Source organism: Mesocricetus auratus, unplaced genomic scaffold (assembly GCF_017639785.1).
Source record: "Mesocricetus auratus isolate SY011 unplaced genomic scaffold, BCM_Maur_2.0 Super-Scaffold_100009, whole genome shotgun sequence".
Taxonomy (NCBI): Eukaryota; Metazoa; Chordata; class Mammalia; order Rodentia; family Cricetidae; genus Mesocricetus; species Mesocricetus auratus.
Window position 1 is genome coordinate 38,631,619 of NW_024429193.1, and position 21,502 is coordinate 38,653,120.

At 37.9% G+C, this 21,502-nt stretch overlaps 1 protein-coding gene across 1 annotated transcript in view; it reads right to left on the bottom strand.

Moving 5' to 3' along the window:
- Positions 1-21,502, bottom strand: part of Dpyd (dihydropyrimidine dehydrogenase) — an 819,213-nt gene that overhangs the window by 192,196 nt on the left and 605,515 nt on the right. Inside the window, exons 17-18 of the mRNA XM_040751969.1 lie at positions 10,145-10,265; positions 8,934-9,053 (exon numbers count right to left, since the gene is read on the bottom strand). Of these exons, the coding sequence (XP_040607903.1) occupies positions 8,934-9,053; positions 10,145-10,265 (241 nt within the window). The remainder of the gene's footprint in view (positions 1-8,933; positions 9,054-10,144; positions 10,266-21,502) is intronic.

The following is a 21,502-nucleotide window of genomic DNA, read 5'->3' on the forward strand; positions in this document are numbered from 1 at the left end:
AAGACTATTGATTTGGTGAATGTCACAATTCTCTAACTTTAACACAGAATACAGCTTTTGAATTTATTTTGGAAATACGATGTTCAAACTAATGTGCTTAATAATGCCAGCTAGTCTTCATCACCTCTTCCAATGTTCTCTTCCCAGAGCAATAGAAAGGACATCACACTCTCAGCCCCTCTCTCACCCCCCACACAAAAGAACCAAAGCCCAGGGGTGAAAGGGGCCAGTAATGATACTATAAAAATCCCTCCAGGCTCCTGTGCATGTTCAACTCCATTTACTGTACTCACAGGTCACTGTGTGGATACCCATCAGTGAAACTTGACTGCATTTATAAAATATAATTATATATAAAATATAAATTTTATATATAAAATATCAAAATATAAAAAATATTTCCCCGTGCCATTATCAAGTGAAATATCTATGTAGAAATAGCAATATAAATTATAAATTAACAAACTAAAGATCAATCTATTACTTTCTTATGCTATTAGGCATTTGCTTCAGCAGGCTTAAAGATCCTCAGATGAAGAGAGGGAAAGGTGTTTTGATAGTCTATTAGTTGTGAGGAATAAATGTGCCTGCTCCATGGAGTAGAGCCAGGAGGTCTGCCCATCCCCAATGTCCGGGGATTATAGATGAAGTAGGGGTAAAGATGGTGAGGAATTGCATTCAAGTCATGCCTTCCTTTCCCTACCTTCTATTTTCACTGTTTGGTCTTCTTCCTCATTTCCTTGGGGAGCAGAGTGATTGATAGCCTAATCCAATGACTGTATTACAGCTGCCTTAGCTAGGACTCTTTTCCTTATCATTAGCAGTTAGCCTATGGTTAAATTCACAGCTCACTGCTTGGGACTGCCCCTGAGATTTCAGGGTCTGGCCTTTAGAAAATATTTAACATAAAACTGAAATCTTGACACACTGAGGACTCAGTTCTCTGCAAGGTTTCGTTAATTAATCCAATGTACTGTACCCGTGTTCTGTATGAGACTATGACACGGTGAACCATTTCGAAGGCTTCCAGAGATGTGTAGTCCTAAATTAAACAGCCACTGACGTGTACCTACACTGATATTTTAGTGCAGTAGAAATGCATGAATCTCTGAATATTTAAATTCAAGTTCTGACATTGACACAATACTCTCTAGTTTCACTTTCATAATAGAACCTTTTTTTGATTAATTTCAAGCTTGACATCATTCTTTATGATAAAAACATATACATACAAGGAAATAAATCTAATAATTCATTATCACTGCAGCAAAGTTAAGTTTTCATAATGTGCTTGTCAGGTCTTTTAGTTTACAAAGTCAATCAAATATTATAGGAATTGGTGCAGATATTAATTTAGTTTCCTAATTTTACACATACACGTAAAAATTATCAGAAGATCTGTGATTTTGTTTGTTCTTACACACTGTTTAATCATTTACCTGCAGAACAATGGGTGTTTGAAAATATCTAAGGAGAGACTACAGACCTTGATCTATGTTTTCAGCCTTCACCCTTGGCCCTGTCTGTCGATGAGCTGTAAGCATCTACAGATATGGCAGCTGAGTCTCAGAAGAAAAATTATGCATCTCATAACCACTACTTGGCTGGAACGTCAAGCCAAGGCAAGGCTGTGCCTCAAACTCTGCACTTGGTGTTTTCCCTCTGTCTTTTTTGTTGCCATGATGCAAACATGAACAGTGAGATTTGTGTAGGACAGGTAGCAGGCATGCTCACTGTCAAAAAATCTATTATTAAAGCTCTGATCTCCTGCATAGACCAGGGGTGGCTTAAGAATGAGGCATGTGAGCTGCAGCAAAGGCAGTACAATGAAAAGGGGACGCCTTGTCAATCAGTGCATGAACATTTTCAAGTGAGTATTGTGTAAATGAGCATATTTCTAATGGTGGGTTTCTCTGGACCAAAGCGATAATTTATGATGAAAATTGTAATTCAGCATTTTTATTTCACATGACTACTTTGAACTGCAAATACAACTCATATACGGTAATATAACAGGGTCTTCGTAATTTTAGAGTCTGTCAAACTTTGGATATGCTAACAATGTTTTTTGTAAGGAAATAACAGAACACAATTTTTGCAATTATTTTAATATATACATGAAATTGGGCGTAAAGGTGAGAATAAATCAGAATGCTCTCTTTTGAATGACTGCTTATGGCATGATTTAGCAGCATCTATTTTCCTAAATGTTATCAGTACTTATTAAATTATTTTAAACATTTCACTGTTAGAACTTTAGCTAGTATTGATAAGGATGGTTACAATAGCTTGAATTTTAGGACAGATAGTAGGCGTGTTTTCCTAAAAGGTTTTTATGCGTCAGTAATCATGTGATTGACACATTTAAAAATCCAACCCTTTAATGACTACTTCTTTTTTTATGACTACTTCTTAAAAAATATCAACACTTGATTTTGTGATATAATTGTAATATGTAATATAAGGGCTAATATGATCTGCCAAAATCAGCAGTAGCTTGCATGTTTGAAAATAGTTATTTAAAGAAAAATATAATTAAAACTTTTGAGCTTTCAACCCATTGTATGTGTACCATCCCACAAGATTTACACAAATAGAGCAATATAGGCTTAAGTCTGTGGTGCAATTGGATTACAATGGATTTGTGTCCATGAAGTAACCAGTGACAGAATGGGCTCTGTTAAGTTACATCAACCTAATAATTGAACCTCAGTAACTATCCTCAAAATCATTGCAAATTATGCACAGTGAAGTTAATATTCAGTCTTGGACTGGTGAGACAGTTCAGAGGGTGAAGACATGCCAAAAATCAGAGACCTTGGATGCAATCCTTGTGATCTATATGGTGAGAGACAACTGGCTTCTTTAGGTTATCTAACCTTCATGTATATACTGTGACATGCTTACACCTGTACACACAAGATAATTAATGTAATAAAAATTTCTTGTAAAATTGCATGAGTTTAGCTGGGCATAGGTGGCGTACACCTTTAATCCCAGAACTTTGGAGGCAGAGGCAGGAGGATCTCTGTGAGTTCGAGACCAACCTGGTATACAAGAGCTAGTTCCAGGACAGTCTCCAAAGTCACAGACAAACCATGTTTCAAAAAACAAAACAAAAAAACGCGTGAGATTTTAAAAGAATCTACTGTGAAAATTTTCTCACTGAAACATTATTACAAGGCTGCAAATTACTGTTAACATTTTTGCCTTGTATTTTGGTTGGTAGTTTTTATTATGAAAGTTATTTATGAGTTATACAACTGTAAATTAAAGTCCACATAGTAAGACTTCAAATGATGCATTATTTACTGAAGACTGTAAAGAGAATCTGTAGTACTGTCATTATCATTTCTTGAAAAGGAAACAATCACTTCTCACATTTTCTGCAGTATCCTATCCATGATTAGCACTTTTGGACTGAAAAGTCAGGCTTGAAGGCCATCTTTGGTGAATTATTCAGAAATCAATAATACAAGCTTATTAAGTTTAATATCAAATAGAGTGGGTTCTACTTTTTAATTAAGTATACACATAATCAAATTTCAAGCAAGCATCCAAAATTTTAAAATAAGGAGTTCCCATATTGTGGAAAATTACAACAAAACTGGCAAACAAAATACTTCAGAATGAGTCTGTTTTTAATCCTTTTGGAAGTAAACTTCTTTAAGCCTGAAGTATTATTTAAAATGTCATCTCCAGGAAATTCAATAGCTTTTCCCTAAGTGCATGTTTACATGTGTGATAGACAACACATATTCAGGGAATAGAATGAAACTAACCATTTTTAAGGAATATGCTCTTCCCCAAGAATAAGAAAAACTAAAAGCATAGGAAGAGCAAATGAAAAATGTCTTCAAATAAGTAAACCCATTGAAAGAAACAGACTTCTCCTTTTCCTATGTATCTACAAATGAACAAAGGTTATCTTCCATTGTCAGTTGTGAAAGAGACATATTTAGGTGACACCATGTAGGACTCATGCTTAACTATCTTTAAGTGTAGTTTACCCACAGGGAAGACTTTGTGTGACAATAATCCACCCCAGCTGAGCAACACCATTTATATAAATGAATGTTAGTAATCACTGAGTTGTGGCTGCATTAAGATGCTTTTGCTATTTGTGAACATGGTTAGAAAATGGTGAAAATTTTAAAGTAAAATCAGAAAAAACTTGAATCTAAGGTAAGAAAAAATTATTCACTCAGGTACAGAATTCATATAAGACTTCTCCCATTAGTTAAATAAACATCAAGGAAATGTTTTATCCTCCTGCACACATGTGCACACATGTGCACACACACACACACACACACACACACACACTCTCTAGTTCCTTGTGTGATGAACTAGATAGTATTTTATGTAACAAGTTTCCTGCCTACATTGCAGAAATAAAAACATTAGTTGGGAACAATTTAGGAGTATTTTCTATACTGTCCAGAGAAGAGCAGAGAATAATTAGTCATTACCATCAATTATTTTTTATTTATTTACTTATAATACATATAAAGGAAAGGCTTGAGTGCTTCTTCTGACCACCATCACCACAGTGAGCTCTCCTTCTACGATGTGGGTTATGAGCAAGTGCTTTTAGCTCTCTGAGCCTTCCCATCAACTCTGTATCAATGACTTGAACAGAAATACTTGTAAGATGCAGAGCTTAATCTGCTATCATAGTTTAAGAAATATTTCTTATGCATATTAGACATGATGTCGACAGACACTGTTCTCACCACTTGATAACCTCATCTACAAGTCAGCCATTGATGGGCTTTTCCTATGAGCCAGACTTGTGCCATGGACTTCTCTTTTGATTAACGTTCTGTTTACTAGGTCATTCCTTTATGACTTTACATTGTGGGCTTGAGCCCCATATACGTTCTTCTTCCACTCATCCAGGTAAATTTGGAAAAGATTTGCAGGTTCTAAACTTGCAAGGCAGTGGATAGGTCCTTAGAACGGAGTACTAAATCCCTTTCTGACTGTATTTTAAGCTGCAACAAGTATACATTATGTTCTTTTTTTTTCAGTTTAAATTTAGATTAGAAACAAGGTTGCTTCACAAGTCAGTTCCAGGTCCCTCTCCCTTTCCCTCCCCTCCTCCCGTGCCCTCCCCCCCAATCCCCCTCATTATCCCCTCATTTCCCCAGGGAGGGTGAGGCCCTCCATGGGGGTGTCCATAGTCTGTCATTTCATACAGGGCAGGGCTTAGACCCTCCCCCAAGAGTTCAGGGTGAGAGTGCATCTCACATTGTTGGATGAGAGTCCAAAGTCCGTGTGTATACTCGGAATGAATACTGATCTACTGCCCAAGGCTCAATAGATTACCTAGGCCTCCTCACTGACACCCACATTCAAGGGGTCTTGATCAGTCCCATGCTGGATTCCCAGGCTGATGTCTGGGATTCAAGAGTTAACCTTGGGGGTTAAGATCAAGTGTAGTATCTGTTCTTATCAGTTTAATACATTATGTTCTTATATCAAATATTTTATATATGCACATTTTCGTACATTATATTGTAATGTTCTTAATTATATACATTATATATGTATATGTATATACATATATATATATATTACATATCCTCTGAACATTATAAGTTCTGAGGATTTTGACATGAGCCACAGTGAAAACACATTTCACGCACAAGCTCATCATATATGTACAATTGAGAAAGAAATTTACCTAAGCAATAGTTACTACAACTCTGTGTAAAACATTACAGATTTTCCCCTATTTTATTTAACTTTTAATTTAATGTTATTTATTAAAGTGTTGATTGCAAGGGCCACCCATCATCAAGAGCATGTATTACTCTTTGCAAAGACTTTAGTTCATTTCCCAAAACCCCTGTGAAGGGGCTCACAAATGCCTGTCTCTCCATCATCAAGGGATCCTCCACTTCTGCCACTGTGGTGACTGCACTTAGCTGCACGACCTCATACACAGATACATGCACACATGCACACATAGATATTTAAAAATAAAATGCCCATATGTTGCTTATAATTCATTAAACTTGAAACTCTATAGCACATACATGCTTGGAAAACAATATTTGAAAGCCAGTACAGTAGAACCCGGAAAAGTAATATGAGAAACAACTCAATTTGATTGACATTCCTTAGCTGAGTCTACCTTCCCAATGGGCACTACTGCCCTTTGTTACCTAAATGGAACATCTATACAACAGTCCCTAGTCCCAAGGCTCAGGGATCATTGCAGAAAGGGTTTAAGAGCCAGAGGTGGTAGTTAACAACTGCAAGGAAACAGTGTCTTCTTGAACATAACAAGGCGGCCGCATAAATGAATTCACAATGGTTACAAAAGCACGCACACGACCTATGTGAGCCAGAGGAAGACCAAATTCCACATGGAGAGGCTAGGTGGGCAAGAAAGCCCACCCCATAAATCGCCAAGGAGCTATTGGCAATTGTAAGCTGCTAGGAGAGGACAGTCAGTTTTCTCTAAGAGTGCAGACCCTGGTAAGTGGACCACGATCCAGTGGAAGACCATGCATTTGGAAGTACTGGTTAGCACAAATGGGCCTTGATAGATTAAAACAAAAAACAACCCTCCCCCACAATTTGGGTAGAAAATGGGAAGGGATGAATATGATCAAAGCATATTATACAACATTCACAGAGAAGTGATACATGGTTTTACAAGTGAAAGGCACTGAAATGAAGCCTGGATAGATGGCTCAGCACACGGATATTGATTGCTCTTGCAGAAGAGCTGAGTGGTCCGAGCATCCACATCTGGAGCCTCTTAACCACAGTAACTCCAGTTCCTGACGATCAGACAACCTTTTGTAAGTTCTTCAGGCACGTGCACACTTAGATGTACAAGTTCATAATAAGTAAATAAAACATTAGACACCTTTAAAACAGGTATACAACTTAATTTCTCTTGATAACTATGGTTCTCTTTTTAGCAACACATTTCCATTGCCAGAAACAGTATTATGAATAAAATAGAAAGCTTGATTACTGAACTGGAAAATATACTGAAAGCACCCTCCTCTGGCAGTATGGATATGTGCTGTCAGATGGCACTCTAAACTATTATTCAGCTTTTCTTAATAAACCCCAAGTCAAATAGTTGTAAAACGTGTCATTTAAGTGTTCTGAGAAAACCCTTGTGACAATATTAGCCATATATGATGACCATCGTTTTTGATGTTGTAAAAATATTCAGCATATGTTGTGTGTTTTTCTACAGTAGATCAGACTTTGAAGTTCTGACAACCACATCTAAGGGAGTAGCAAAAGTATTCATCAGAAATTTGAAACCAGTATTATTAGCAGTTTTACAAGGCTAGGGTTTTGTATGATGCATGCTGAAGGTACTTTATCATAGCCCTCGTTTCAGCCCTAGAACATGTTATTGGCAGTTTAAGCAGCTTTTCTGGTTCTATTACTTTTAAACTACAGCAAGCATTTCCTTAAAGGAGAAAGACTGTATTAGTTTTGTCTATATGGAGAAAGGTTATTTTCAAAACAGATTGTATAGTGTGGATGAATTTAATATAGAACATATTAGAAATGAGGGACAGCCCCTTAAAACTGTGAGCAACGTTTTGTTACTTAAAATGAGAGTTCCAAGCCCAGCTTAGCTGAGCTTATAGCCCAAGTGAATTTTTATATATGTATTTATAAATCTCTGAAATGGAGTTTCCTGGAAATGTTAACAGGCCCTGAGGTACAGCTTGTGTTCAGTATATGTATGCTTAAAGATGGAAACATGAAAGACTCTTTCTAATGCTGTAATTTCATAGTTTTATTAGACTGAGTTATGGCAGGGGAAAATATTCAGAAATTGCAGCTTAAATGAGAAAACGTGAATGGTGTTACTTTTATAAAATACTACCTCAATAGTTCTTTTATTAATTTTTAATGCTCAGCACCCTCTGTGACCTCCTTTATTCTCTTGCTGTCAACATGACAGCCTGGAAAAGAATTGAAATGAGCTGACAGAAAATGGAGCACACGTTAAGGCCCAACTCCAGAGTCTCTTGAATCTATCTAGGACCCTTGCTAACACAGCCTGGGCTATTCCACATTATGGTAATAGTTAAGGTACTGTTTGCTAGCTCAGGGCTGCCTGTCAGTCTTCCTCCTTCAGACATGGTATTCTGAACATTCAGTTACAAGCATAAGGTAGCCCCATGTCCTTGTAGTTTTACCTTGGCTCACAGACATGCTTCATCTGCACAGCAGACCTCTTCAGCTTTGGCTGCCAACCCTGCCTCCCTAAAGTGCATTTTGGTCTAATTCAGCAATGTCTTTCTTGAACATGAGGCACAATTGCTTTATGTACATTTACATTTTATCACCAAGGAAACTAACCCCTATATCAGTACAGTCAAGAACCTAAAGGCATTGTCTCTGCAAGGCCAAGTTTATGTTGTCACAGCAACAGAGTATGGAGGTCAACAAGATCAGAAGGGACCTTGGAAGTAAACTTTTCTCTCTTTTTCAAATTCAAGTGTAAGAGGATGACAAAGAATAAGCAAAGGTGTGATGTCAGCCCTGTGTCTTACAGCTGAAGCTAAATATTGAGCTTTAGTGGTTAGTTCTGAGTTGTGAAATTAGGGTGTTTTAAAGATACTAAGAGGCTAGGAACGATGGAAACTGACTTAAGATTATCAAAAAGGTATTATAATTGAGGCATGTTTTCTCTCAAGAGGCTGTGGTGTTAGCTTTCACTAATAAGGGCCAATGTAGCCATGTTATTGAAAAACTCTGAGGAAGCAGAGGTTGGAGGAGAAGGGAGTCAGCATGACTCTCATCTCACCTAGTAGTGATTATAGCCTCATAGTTAATTTGTCCCACTATAACAACTAGAGAATTGACCACTTTCCCCTAATGTCTTGGCTTCTAGCAATGGCAAATGAAGTAAAATGCAAGGAAAGATCAAAACTCACCTGATACCCCGCCATATGTGGTTCTCTTTCCAATGCCCACAGCAGGCCAGGGTGTGCCATCAGCTTTCAGTCCCATCAGGCCTGAAACAGTGTTGGTGGCTGTAACACCATCTGCACCCCCTGTAAAAAAGCATGTGAACATTTGTCTTTAGATCTTGCAGCTCCAAATTTCTTACCTACCAAATATCTGCGTTCACTTGACTATTCTAATTATGCTTAAATGCTAGATATTTTTTAAGCTGGCCAGTGGTGGCAAATGCCTTTCATTCTAGCACTCCAGAAGCAGAGGCAGGTAGAGCTCTGTGAGTTCCATGCTAGCCTGGTCTAGAGAGTGAGTTCTAGGACTGCCGGTGCTACAAAAAGACGCCCTGTTGTGGGGATATCTTGTTTGTATTCTAACAAATAAAGCTTGCCTGGTGATCAGACACTAGATAACCACAGAGGCCGGGCTGTGGTGGCATACACAATTAATCCCAGTACTTGGGATCTCATGCCTTTGATCCAAGTACCTAAGAGGCACAAGCCTTTAACCCCAGTCCTAGGGAGGAGGAAACAGGAAGTGATATAGTTGGGCAGAGAATGGAATATAAGGCAAGTGGAGACAGGAACTGGAACTTTTTTTTGGTCTGATTTTGTAGAGGTAAGAACTCTACTGGCTGCTGTTCTGCTTCTCTGATCTTCAGCTTTCACCCACTAATATCTGACTCCAGATTTATATCACTGAGGCCAATCAGAATTGCTACACCCTGTCTTGAAACACCCTTCCCAAAAAAGATCTTTTAAAAACCTTTAATTACCGTGGCTTCAATATCTTAATCATAAAATGTGTAAGACATTGGGCTTCATTCTCACAAATGCAAGGGACACAAATGTAAGTTCAGTATGGATGCTGTTTTATTTTTTTAACCTTATGATAGATGTAAAAGCTGTTACTAAGTTGATACATGCTGAGGCCCTCAACTTTTGGGTTCCCTGTTAGGACTGTTGATTGTTTCACATTTCCTGTGTGTTAAGGTGTGCAAAATATGATTCTGTTTTTCAAAACTAGGTGTATGTCTTTATGTATTTGTGGAAGCAAGTGGTCCATGTAACATATTTCTTAAAAGATAAATACAGGCACACACATGTGTATATGGGAAGGATCTGTTTCACCATGACTGTGCTATTGGGGCAGCATTAATAAAGGACAATGATGAAATTCCAGCTCTTACCTTCCTTTGCTGCTCTTGCAATGCTTACAATATCGGTGACATTTGGGGTCAACTTGGCAAAAAATGGAACCCGAACAGCTTGCCTAACCCAGCGACAGATGTTCCTCACCAGCTCTGGATCCTGTTCAAATACGTCAGTTAAATATAGAACCTAATTAAAGAGTGTGGTCAAAATGTGCCCCCAAATAATATCAAAGCCTGACATGTGCAAGATGAGTGGAGTTGACCAAAAACAACATGACACAACTTTTTGATTCTTCCCCAGGATGACTCTGAAATGCATTAGGAGCTAAGGCAAGCACTCTTCAGGTATACTGCAGATCCATTCCAGAAAGATTACATTTCTTTGTGGAGTCTTTGTAAAATAAAATCATGAAGAAGGAAATGGGGGAAAAGTTTCTCATTTTCATTTAAATGGTATCAGAAACACAATCTAAATGAATGCATGGTTGGACGCTCAAGAAACATTATAGGGGGAAATATTATAGAGTTTCTGTGTATCTTCATTGTTAGAAGGCTAAAAAAATAGTTCAACTGATAAATGACATCCAATGTAAAGTCTGTTGTTTTCACTAGAGAAGAAAGACTCTGGGTAACGTATATTCACAAGAAACTCCATAATTTCATCATTCACCTGAATGCAATTTGTACTCATGCTAAGATGGCTTCACAGCCTTGGCTTGCACATGAGTTGTTCAGTGACTTTAGCTTACTTTTCTAGATGTTACTAAGATATGTGAAAGTTTTTCAACAGCCCTCTATTTGAAAGAACTGATCAAAATGAAAAAAAGGAATAAAATATCAAAATGCTCCTTTTTTTTTTTTTGGTTTTTACGAGACAGGGTTTCTCTGTATTGTTTTGGAGGCTATCGGTCCAGCCCGGCCTCAAACTCACAGAGATCCGCCTGCCTCTGCCTCCCGAGTGCTGGGATTAAAGGCGTGCGCCACCACCGCCCGGCAAAATGCTCCTTTTAAAAGCAAGAAATGGGCATTTTTTTCTAGGTCTACTTTTTGTGATTTTTCAAGCTTTTATTTTTCTCATGGGACAAATATCATCTAGAGATAGTTACCCCATTGAAGTAACTTTTCTGTGATAATGTTCTTTGATTTCAATACATACAATAGCTTTTATTATCATTATTATTACTACATCGAGTGAAAAATTATTCTGACAAGTACTGATAATGCGCTGTGATGAATGAAGTTAAAATGCAACAGCAATTCATTATCAAGCTGGGCAATATTATCTTAGCAAGTTAAAAGTTTTTTGATAAAAGAAAAACCAGAAAATACAGATGTATATTTAAACTATAGAGTAGTCAGCAAGTATCTCATTTGTAATTAATGCTTTTATGTGTAAAAGACGTTGCTTTTAGTATTTTAGCCTTTTGGGTCTATCTAAGATGAAATTTCCAATGTTTTAACCTTTAAAGAAACCTTTTCACTTGATTTTAGCATGCTTTGATTTGTCACCCCGTACTACTCTAAAAGTTATGAGTTTCTATGCTTAGATACTGCAGCGAGGTCATTTCTGTTGCTTGTTACTTCGGTTGAGCCTAACTCAAGACTTTCAGCAAGAAATCTTTGACTTGGCTTGTTCACTTTTCAGAACAGTAATTTCTTCATTAAACATAAATATTAAAAAGCACTATATGGAATATTCTGTGGGGCATACTGTGCATTATGAATAGTAAAATCAGAAGACTTAGCTGTACAAATTCTAACTCATGAAAATGGAGATATGCCCTGGCCCATGCAATGCTCATGAAATATTTATGGCCACTGCATTGGTATTGTGATGGCTGTTGCATCCCTGTGACTTTCATTTCTAAGTTATGAATTTCCATGGGACTTAGCCTAGAAATGACAGTAACTCTAGATGATATGAATTGCATGTCCTCTGTGAAAGTTCTTGAAGGTAGAATTGGACAATAATTTAAAGATCACTTGAATAGCCTAATATACAGAAGGTAGGCTGGTATGAATTACGAAAACATATTTTAAATTGTATTCAGTTCCAATAGAGTAAACACTAATAATGTGGTAGAGCTTCTATGTGACTTTCAATACTATTGACCACCATGTACTTATAATTTACTATGAATATTTGCCAGGGTTTACTTGTTTGATTTCTACTAATAGACTGCTTTAAACAGGTGTCTGGTACCCATGGCTTAGCAATTTGTTCAAAGTTTTTCAGTTTCCTAAAGACATACAGTTTTTTTTATAAGTGTGATCACATTGAATCATCTTCCTCATTTTTTAATTTTTTATTTAAATTAGAAACATGAATGCTTCACATGTCAATCCTAGCTCCCTCTCCCACCCCTCCTCCCTTGTCTCTCCACCAACCCCCCCCAGTCTCCCTATCTTCCTCATTTTTGAGATAGCATGATTTGACTTTCCTATAGTTCTGTGAAGTTGATGTATTCAGATACATTTTTCTTTTAAACACTAGTCTCACCCAAGATAAGAGTAATCACCATAGCTAGACAAAACTGAAATTGAATGCTTGAGGATTTTTAAAACAATTTCTGATCAACATTATTGTATAACTATTCTAATACAACAACAGCAGCAAATATCCCAAGATTAATAACACGATCAGACAAATTTATCTATTTTGGAGAATTAAGGGTGAACTATAACTGTTCACATCTCCCTCATTTCTTCACACTTTTGATATGAAACTTAGTTCTAAATACTATTTTTTTTCTGTGCCGTGACCTTCCTATTCTGATAGTTTTTTGATAGCTTTGCCTCTGTTAATTAATCAGGTTTTCAAGCCTTCTTTACATATTTTCTAATAATTTCTCCTCCCAGATCTTAAAAATAGGAACAGGTGTTATTTTCTTTTAGAAAGAGTTGATTAGCTAATAATATCAAATACAACAAAAATAAAACCCCAAAATTCTTTTAGTTTCTGTGAATCCAAAATACATGTGCTGTGACAATGAAGGAAGAATTAACTAAAAACTTGGTATAATACCTATTCCCAAAAATTGTCTTAGGCCGTCTTATGTCCTTGGAAAGCCATTTACCTTAACTATTGTATTTGGCCTACCATTTTCCAGTGCGCTAACCCTCTCAATAAGCTGAGCAGACCTCTAGACTTAACAAACCCCAAGGCTAAAAATGCTGTAAGATATCATCTGAAACTCCAGAATCCCTCTGTTGCCACAGCTCACCTAAGGTCCACTTCCATGGATTTGTTGAATGTATGAATTTGTGACATTGTCCTTTGGCTATAAAGGTCAAGTTCTCTCTTTTAAAATGCAGCTATGTTTCTGGGTTTTAGCGACATCTGTTTGCCTCAGGACAAACTCATCCTTATTTCCTAAAAAAGGAACTTGATATATTTTTAATTTATTTCTTTTTATATCCATCAAAATCCAAGTTTGGGTCAGAGGAGATGGCTCAGCAGTTCAATGTGTTTGCTACTCTTGCAAAAGGCCCCAGTTTAATTCCCAGCGACAACATTGGGCAGCTCACAACTACGTGTAACTCTAGCTCCAGGAGATCAAACAGCCTATTCATGCCTCTGTGCCATGCAAACACATACACATAAGAAAATGCACACCCACACACAAATAAAACTAATAATAAAAACTAGGTTATTTCTGGATTTAAGAACATCTGGGTGTACTCATGTTAAATGATATTCTAGAAGCATGGAGTCTAAAATTAATGTTCTATGAATCAGAATTTATTCAGAAGAAAATAAACAGTTACTTTTTAAAAAACAATAACTTACTGCTTCCTTCACCAACTCTAATAAACATAAAATCTAGTGGATTTAAGAAGCTTTTATTTATTTATTTTTCTATAGGTAGTATCAAAGTCAATCTGTGACATTAACTTCCAAGTTTCAGGAGAACTTGGTATTTCTGCATGCATGCGTGTATATGGTATGTATTTCAATGCTTGTTAACTCTTTAGTTATTCCTATGAGCACCTGAAAGTGCTCTAAAGAACAATGTGTTTCCTTGGGAGAGACACAGTAGCATCATCAGCAGAAAGTCTTAAGGAATAAGTAGCAGGTCTGGGGAGTAAATGATACTTTTAAGGGTACCACGTGAACCAAAGGTACCAGGGCACACTTAAGCAGTGCTACAAACAGGACAATAGCATTCTAGAAAAAAATTGCTCAGTTTAACAATTTTCATGGATGCCACAGATGTCAATCGAGCACTTGAGAGGTTTGAGACCAGGAGGACTACCATGAGTTTAGGACCACTTTTCACTATTTAGTGTATACCAGTCCCATATAGGGCTACATAGAGAAACCCTCTCTCAATGAAAAGAAGGAAGGCAGCAGGGAGGGAGGAAGGGAGGGAGGGAAGTGTACATGGAGGACAGCTTAGTGTCTGCCCACAGTGAGTCTTCTCTTGGAGAACTTCCTACAAACCCCACAGAATGACCTAGTACAAACTAGAAGATCTTCTGCAACATATGTACCTCACATAGTTTCATGATGTAACAGTGACTGTAAAGCTCAGTTTCTGAATTAAGCCATTAGATTGTAATTCTAGTAACTGCTATCTCTATCTCTCTGGACATAGGGCCTGCCCTTCCATTTCAAGGGCTCTTGGGATGCCCTCTCTGCTGTCTGTCAGGAACTGCTGTCTGTCAGTGGTTTGACCACCCCCATCACTACCCCCTTCAAAGAAAAGCACCCCAGAGTGAAGCCATGTGCACTTCTCGAGAAGCTAAACTACAAGTGAAGTTTTTGACTTGAGGAAACATTTCTCTCCAATTTACCTGGTAATTTTCAGTCTGTACAATTCTTTTCAAAATGGGTTTCTTAGAAGATGGCATTTCAATGAATTCACTGAAAAATGTTACCAGTTATAAAATGTTTTCCACTAAGAAACTCCTAAGTCTTAATTCACATGACATGACAAGAGCTGGATAGCGTTTTTATTACATCTCCTTCTCTGATGGAGGGAACTGAGGCCCCGAAGATCAATCTGAGTGCCTATTTCATCTTCTTAATTTCCTTTCCCATTATCATGTTCTAAACCATCATCTCCTTTAGCAAAATTGCTCCCTAAAGTGAAATTCAGCAATCCCTTGTAAACTAGAACTATAAAAGGATCCAGCTTCATTTATACCTGTGAGACCAGATGTAAGTATAAGGTAATAGGAAAAGAAGACGGATTTATCTTTCTGTGTCAATAAACTAGGGCAGAGTTCACTGAGGTAAAAGTATTAGCAAAGACCTTGTGTTGGCATGGAGATGGAATGAATGGACTTATGTCTTAACATGTGTGTTTCTCGAATGTTTTTTCTTGCTTAAGCATTTTGAGTGGTACAGTTACAACAAAGGACTCCTGGAAAGCTTTCTGTTGCTGTCCCTCAGCCAGTGAAACTATGTGGAGACCTCTTGGCCTGATGGAAGTGTGAAATTTACTGCATCTCCATGGAACACCTCAGGTTGTCCACAGCCCTTCTGTCTGGATCTTTATGGTACTGAGTCTTCAGAGTCTTCAACCTTGACCCTACCTTAGCCATAAGACCTCAGTACCTGGGAATCTGCTGGAGAAGGTAGAACCTGCTTATGGTCACGAAAGCTGGAGGAGGGTTTCTATGTCTTTAAATACAGTCCCTGTGACTGTGACTTATTGCTCCTTGTTCTTACTTGTCCCTGGTGTAGCACCGCTCTGGCATTCTTGGTATGAATGCTTTCCACTGCCCTCCTGTCTCAGAAGCTTGCAATTTTCCCGGTAGGGTAAGAATCAGCAAGCACTATGATTCCGTCCCTCACTCTTGATTGCCTAGGTTTCTTTGTCTGCTATTTTCATCCTCTGTCGGGACCTTCGGGTTCTCTCACTCAGTTTCCACCAGCTCATTTCTTCTTTACTCCCAAATGACAGTGCTAATGGTTATGAAGCTGGAGAAGGTGTTCTTGTTTAAAACACCTGCCTGTGAACACCTGTGGCCCACACTTCAATGCACTACTCCTTGGGTGACTGACCCTCATCGTGCTATTCCTATCACCAGCTTATTGTACAATGCCTTAACTCTATTGCAACTACTCCACTATGAATAAAATGCATAACAAAACAAGCTGGGATTAGACTGAATGTTAGATGGTGTATGTCAATTTCAAGATCTGTCTTTGTGATTATTAACTAATCATCAGAATTGGTGAGTACCTGTGCTAAGTTAGAAACCAGGATATAAAAGGACTTTAGAAATTTGGTGCATTTTAGGCAGCATTATCAGACATAGTTACTACTCATATCCTTCTCCAAGAATAGACTGATACTGCTATACATATGTGTGAGCAGATGGTCTCGCTGACTCACTCCTCCACCTCTATCTGGATTTTGAACTGAGGTCATGGTCTTCTAAGGGAGGTCCCAGCCAATGGCAGACCAATCATGCCACAAACTATCACATTTGTGTCCAATAGCCAACTCTTTTAATAGGATATCATCGGCCTGATGCTTTCTCTGTATTGGGACTGCAAAGGATTCTATCAAATCTTTCATGTTAAACGGCTTCCAGAAAATTCCTTTGTAATTCTACCAGCCCTAGTTTTCAACAACTTTTTTACCCTCCTTACTCCATCTTGGAACCAATTCCTGGAGGACTCAATTACTAGTGTTGCCTACAATAGTATTATCTACAGCCTACTTACTATAAAGTTGGCCCAATATAATCTCAAGAAAACAATATATGTAGAAACAGGTGATGCGCATTGTCTCCTGATAGTGCTAGTAGGTGTTCAATGTCATGAACAAGCTGAGCTCAACTGATTCCCTAGCAAGTACCCTAATCACTGCTTAGAACATACGAAAACGATGTCAGTGGGTAATAACACGCAGGCAGCTGCTTGTACCACCATGCATAGATTCATTTTTTATAAAGTCTAGTGAGTATTTACATGCATGAAAAGGAATTTTCATTCTGTGTGGATGTTAGGCAGCTTGATAGTTGTTTCCTTAATGAAAAGCATCAATGTAAACAGTATAACAATTGATATTTTACACATCTGTTAGTCTCTTCACTCAGCTTAAGTTTTCAGTTAGAAAACAACCACAGGCATAAAACTTCAGAATTTTTGTAATCCCATATTGGTGCGAATGATTAACGAACCCAAAGAGGAGGCTCATGGAACACATAGTACTGTGCCCTGGAGCACCCACTATGTTGATAGATGCGTTTAGGATGAAGACAGTCTAGGGAAGTCATACTTCTGTCCTGGGAACTTGATGAAATTCAAGCAAGAAGGAATTACTGCCAAGGCAATTTGAAATAACATAGCAGAGCAAACTTCAATCCCTTGACAATGGATGGTTTCAGCTAAGAAGAACTCATCCATAACAAGCTGATGCAGTTCCGTGAGGAATTTCTTCCTGCGGTTGCAGGAAGAGCAGAGAAGAAATATCTAAATTGTTTTGGTTTGTTTGTTTGCCAGCTCTTTGGACTGATCTCTTTCTTGGAGTTAAAATGAGATACCAGAAGTGAAGTGACTGTTAAGAAGTCTCTGGCTGATAGACGTGGTAGGGAAGGTTTCAAACACGGCTCTTTGTAAGTGTGACACTTAGAAGCCCTTGGCATAAGACTTGTAGATACTAGCTTTTACTCAAAATCATGAACAGTTCCAAATCTATTGGTTTATTTATGAACACTAGGGCAGCAGATTTGAAGAGTACATCCCTTGAGGTCTGTGTCTTAGTCTCATCACTGTTGCTATAATAAAATACCCTGTCCCAAAAGAAAAACTTAGGAGAACAAGGTTTTATTATAGCTTAAAATTTCAGGCTACAGTCTATCATGGCAGAACAGTCAAGGCAGTGACAACTTAAAATAGCTAGTTTGTCACAGCTGTAATCAAGCGAGAAATGAAAGCAGAATTAATAGTCAGTTAGCTTTCTCTACTCTCACAGAATCCAAGGCCCTCTGCCTAGGGAATGGTGCTACTCACAGTGAGATGAGTCTTCACACTTCAATTAACCTGGTTAAAGAAAGTCCATCTTAGCCATGCTCACAGGCTAATATGATCTATACGAAGCCCTCATTGAATTCTCTTCTCGGGTGATGGTAGATTGTGGCAAGCTGACAATTCAAATAGCCATCACAGTGTGTGCGTGTGTGTGTGTGTGTGTGTGTGTGTGTGTTGTAGATATGAAAGTATTTTATTTTTTTCAAGTCTTCCAGATGCCAAGGAAAGAAAAGATAATCAGATCATCCCATGTTGATTTCATCACAGACATTTGGAGAGATAGATTAAAGTGACAGAAAGGTTTTAAGGAAGAATGAGACAGTGATCTGCCTGCCTGTCATCTTAAAGGACATGGAGCCTTGAGTATGGTTCTATGTTCCTTTAAAATGGATGTCTGTTCCTTTAAGTATTAGTAACTATGATGTTGGGGCTGAAGAAGTGGCTCAATAGGAATCAGTGCTTACTGTACCTGTAATAGCAACTGAGTTTGAGTCCTGGAACCCACATAAAAAAGACAGTTAAGTTTGCATCTACTATAACCCCAGGACTGTGGAGTCAGAGACAAGGGGGTCACTGAGACAAGCTATCACTGGGATATATTTCTAGCTCTCTTTTTTAAAACTTTTCATTTTGAGAGAGTGTCATGCTAAATGGCCTCAATTGGCCCTGGCCTTGCATTTCTTATGCGCCAGCTTCCTAAGTAGCAGGGACTACAAATCTAGAGCACCAGATCCAGCAAAAGCAGCTGTCTTCTCCACTCTCCTATAACTGAAAAACAAGTACAATTTAAGCTTAGACTAGTGCATATTCAACCAAAACCATTTATCTATAAAAGTGCTAAGCATTCGTGTGGTGGTATACAGTGTACTGTATACAAAGGCTTATAGAGTGATCCAATGATAGATCACAGCCTATAGATAGCAGGGAGATTCTTCGTATGTTTCTCTATATCCTGTGATTTCTGTCTTCTCCATTTCTGTAAGATGTCTTCTAGCCAGAGTGAAGCCTTGTGATTAGGCATTTCTATGGATGCTTAGCTACTATCCAGTATGGAAGGGTATGAATTATTATTTCATGTTCCATAAAAAGCTGTTGTTTTCTTTTGATTTACTCTCTAGTTAGCTGAGTTTACTTTGGGATATAATACCTGGTTCAACAAATAGTAGCCAAGGTAATCAGAACACGTGCTTTTGTGGCAGCTTGTCACCACAAATGTCTCTGACCACTTCTGATCAGAAAGGAGCCTTGGGCCCGGAAGACATCAGAGTGAGGTATGAACTTTGTCTCAAAACAACAACAACAACAATCCCTTAGAAGTGAAATATAGTTTCACTTATGGCAGTGAAAATTCACTAGAATAAGCATAATATCTAAATGGCCTTAGGGATTTCAGTGTGTCTCTATTCCTCTGTAAGTCCTTCAGCACTTGAGCATGTTAAAATGAGCAAGCCCTCATGCAATTCAAAAGACCTTTGGAAAAAAAGGATGTACACAGGCAGATCCACAGAAGCTTGATTTAAAATGTATTAAGTGTAGCTATGATTTTTTAAAAGATGGATACATAGACAGAGGATGGTAATATAGCCCATAAGGGAAAATATCTTGAGGCACTGAAATTAAATGAAAATACGATCTCCTCTTCACTTTGAATACCTGCGTGATTACCAATTCGACAAGGATCTTTCATTTATCCCAACTCAACTTCACGGAAGTGCCTGAAGCCTGCATTGTTGATAAGACACTTGATGAAGCTTGCATAGGGGAAAAATCTTCATACTGCTTGATATACAGAATCATATTAGTACTAAAACAGACGGGTATTTACTTGTGCAGTATTCAACAAATGGAAAGTACCTAGAGATGGCTAAATTTAGATAGTTTTAAACTTTGTAATTTTTTTCTTTAAAAAGGAACTCTGTGTTGAACTTTCCTGGGTCACAATTTAACAGCTAGTTGTAATATGAGCTAATTAGAAGTTTAGATAAAAAGACCAAGGACTTGCAATATACAGAGCATGCTGTTTCATACTTTTCTGTTTGCTAGTAGTCCCAACTCTTAACATGAAGCTGCTGCAATAACAATTTACATACCTTTTACAGATTAATTTTTTTGAGACAAGGTTCACTATAGAGACTTGACTGAAATTCACAATGTAGGACAAACTAGCCTCAAACTCACAAAGATCTATTTGCCTCTGTCTACTGAGTTCTGGGATTAAAGGCATGTGCAACCACTCCTGGATGTTTGCATGTAATCTTTTAATACTGATGCTTTTGTATATGAAATAAATATAAAAATAACCCAAAACTTATTTGAAGGGTATATAGAATAAATGGAACCTAGCTAAGCAATTAGATAATCATTTTGATTTAATTGTATAATGTGCCTTTGTGCCTTTGAGAGAGAGAGAGAGAGAGAGAGAGAGAGAGAGAGAGAGAGAGAGAGAGAGAGAGAGAGAGAGATATCAAGGTATTCAGGAAAGACAAAAATAAAGTGAGTATAGATGAGGCAACCCCAGATGGCACAAGATTTAGTAAAGCACTTGGAACGATACATGAATAAAGACACCATTGAAAGACTCATACAAAACATGGGACTACTTATCAAGATGTGAAACAGAGGGTTTAGGAAACAGGAATGAACCTGAAAGGAGGAGGCATTGCTACTCAGAATTAGGGTCATTCTCCATGACATTTTATTCTTTATTCTTTGGAGAATAAAACATGGAAGGTCACATGTTCGGGCCCATGTTTTAGACACCTAACCCCATGCATGTCTCTGCAGCATGCATGATGAAGTAAGAAGAGTAGGTTAAAGAGAAAATGGTCTAATGTGAAGAACTGACTATACAAATTAGGAATTCAAAGCAGACCGAGTAGCCTTTTACTATAAGCTTGTTTCTTCCATAGTCATGGAGTAATTTTAATATATTTGTGTTTAACAACATATAATGATGAAAATAACAAATCGAAACTGGAGGACACCAATCAACATGGCTCTGATGATCCGAACTACTTGGAGAGAGCAATTTCCTCAAGCAAGAAATACAGAAGGTGGTAGACTTGGAAAAGAAGTGGTAAAAGACTTTTAGACATAATTAGGTGAGGTTCCTATAAGGCTGCCTAGGTGAAGGAATCTGGGGGTGAATTTGTAAAACTTTGTCTTAGGAGAGGAGTTTAAGAAATGTAAAGTTGGAAGTTATCAGATCACGACTGAAATTTTGTGAATTAAGAGAAGGAAAGAAGGTTTTTAAGTTGTGAGACCACCGATGAGGTCAAGCTGTTGAATGTTTGCAATAGAGAGATGAGGTGGAGGGAGAAGGAGAAGGAGGGGGAGTGGAAAGGAAGGAGAGGGAGGGGGAGAGTGAGGGGAGAAGGAGAAGGAGGATAGGGAGGGGAAGAAGG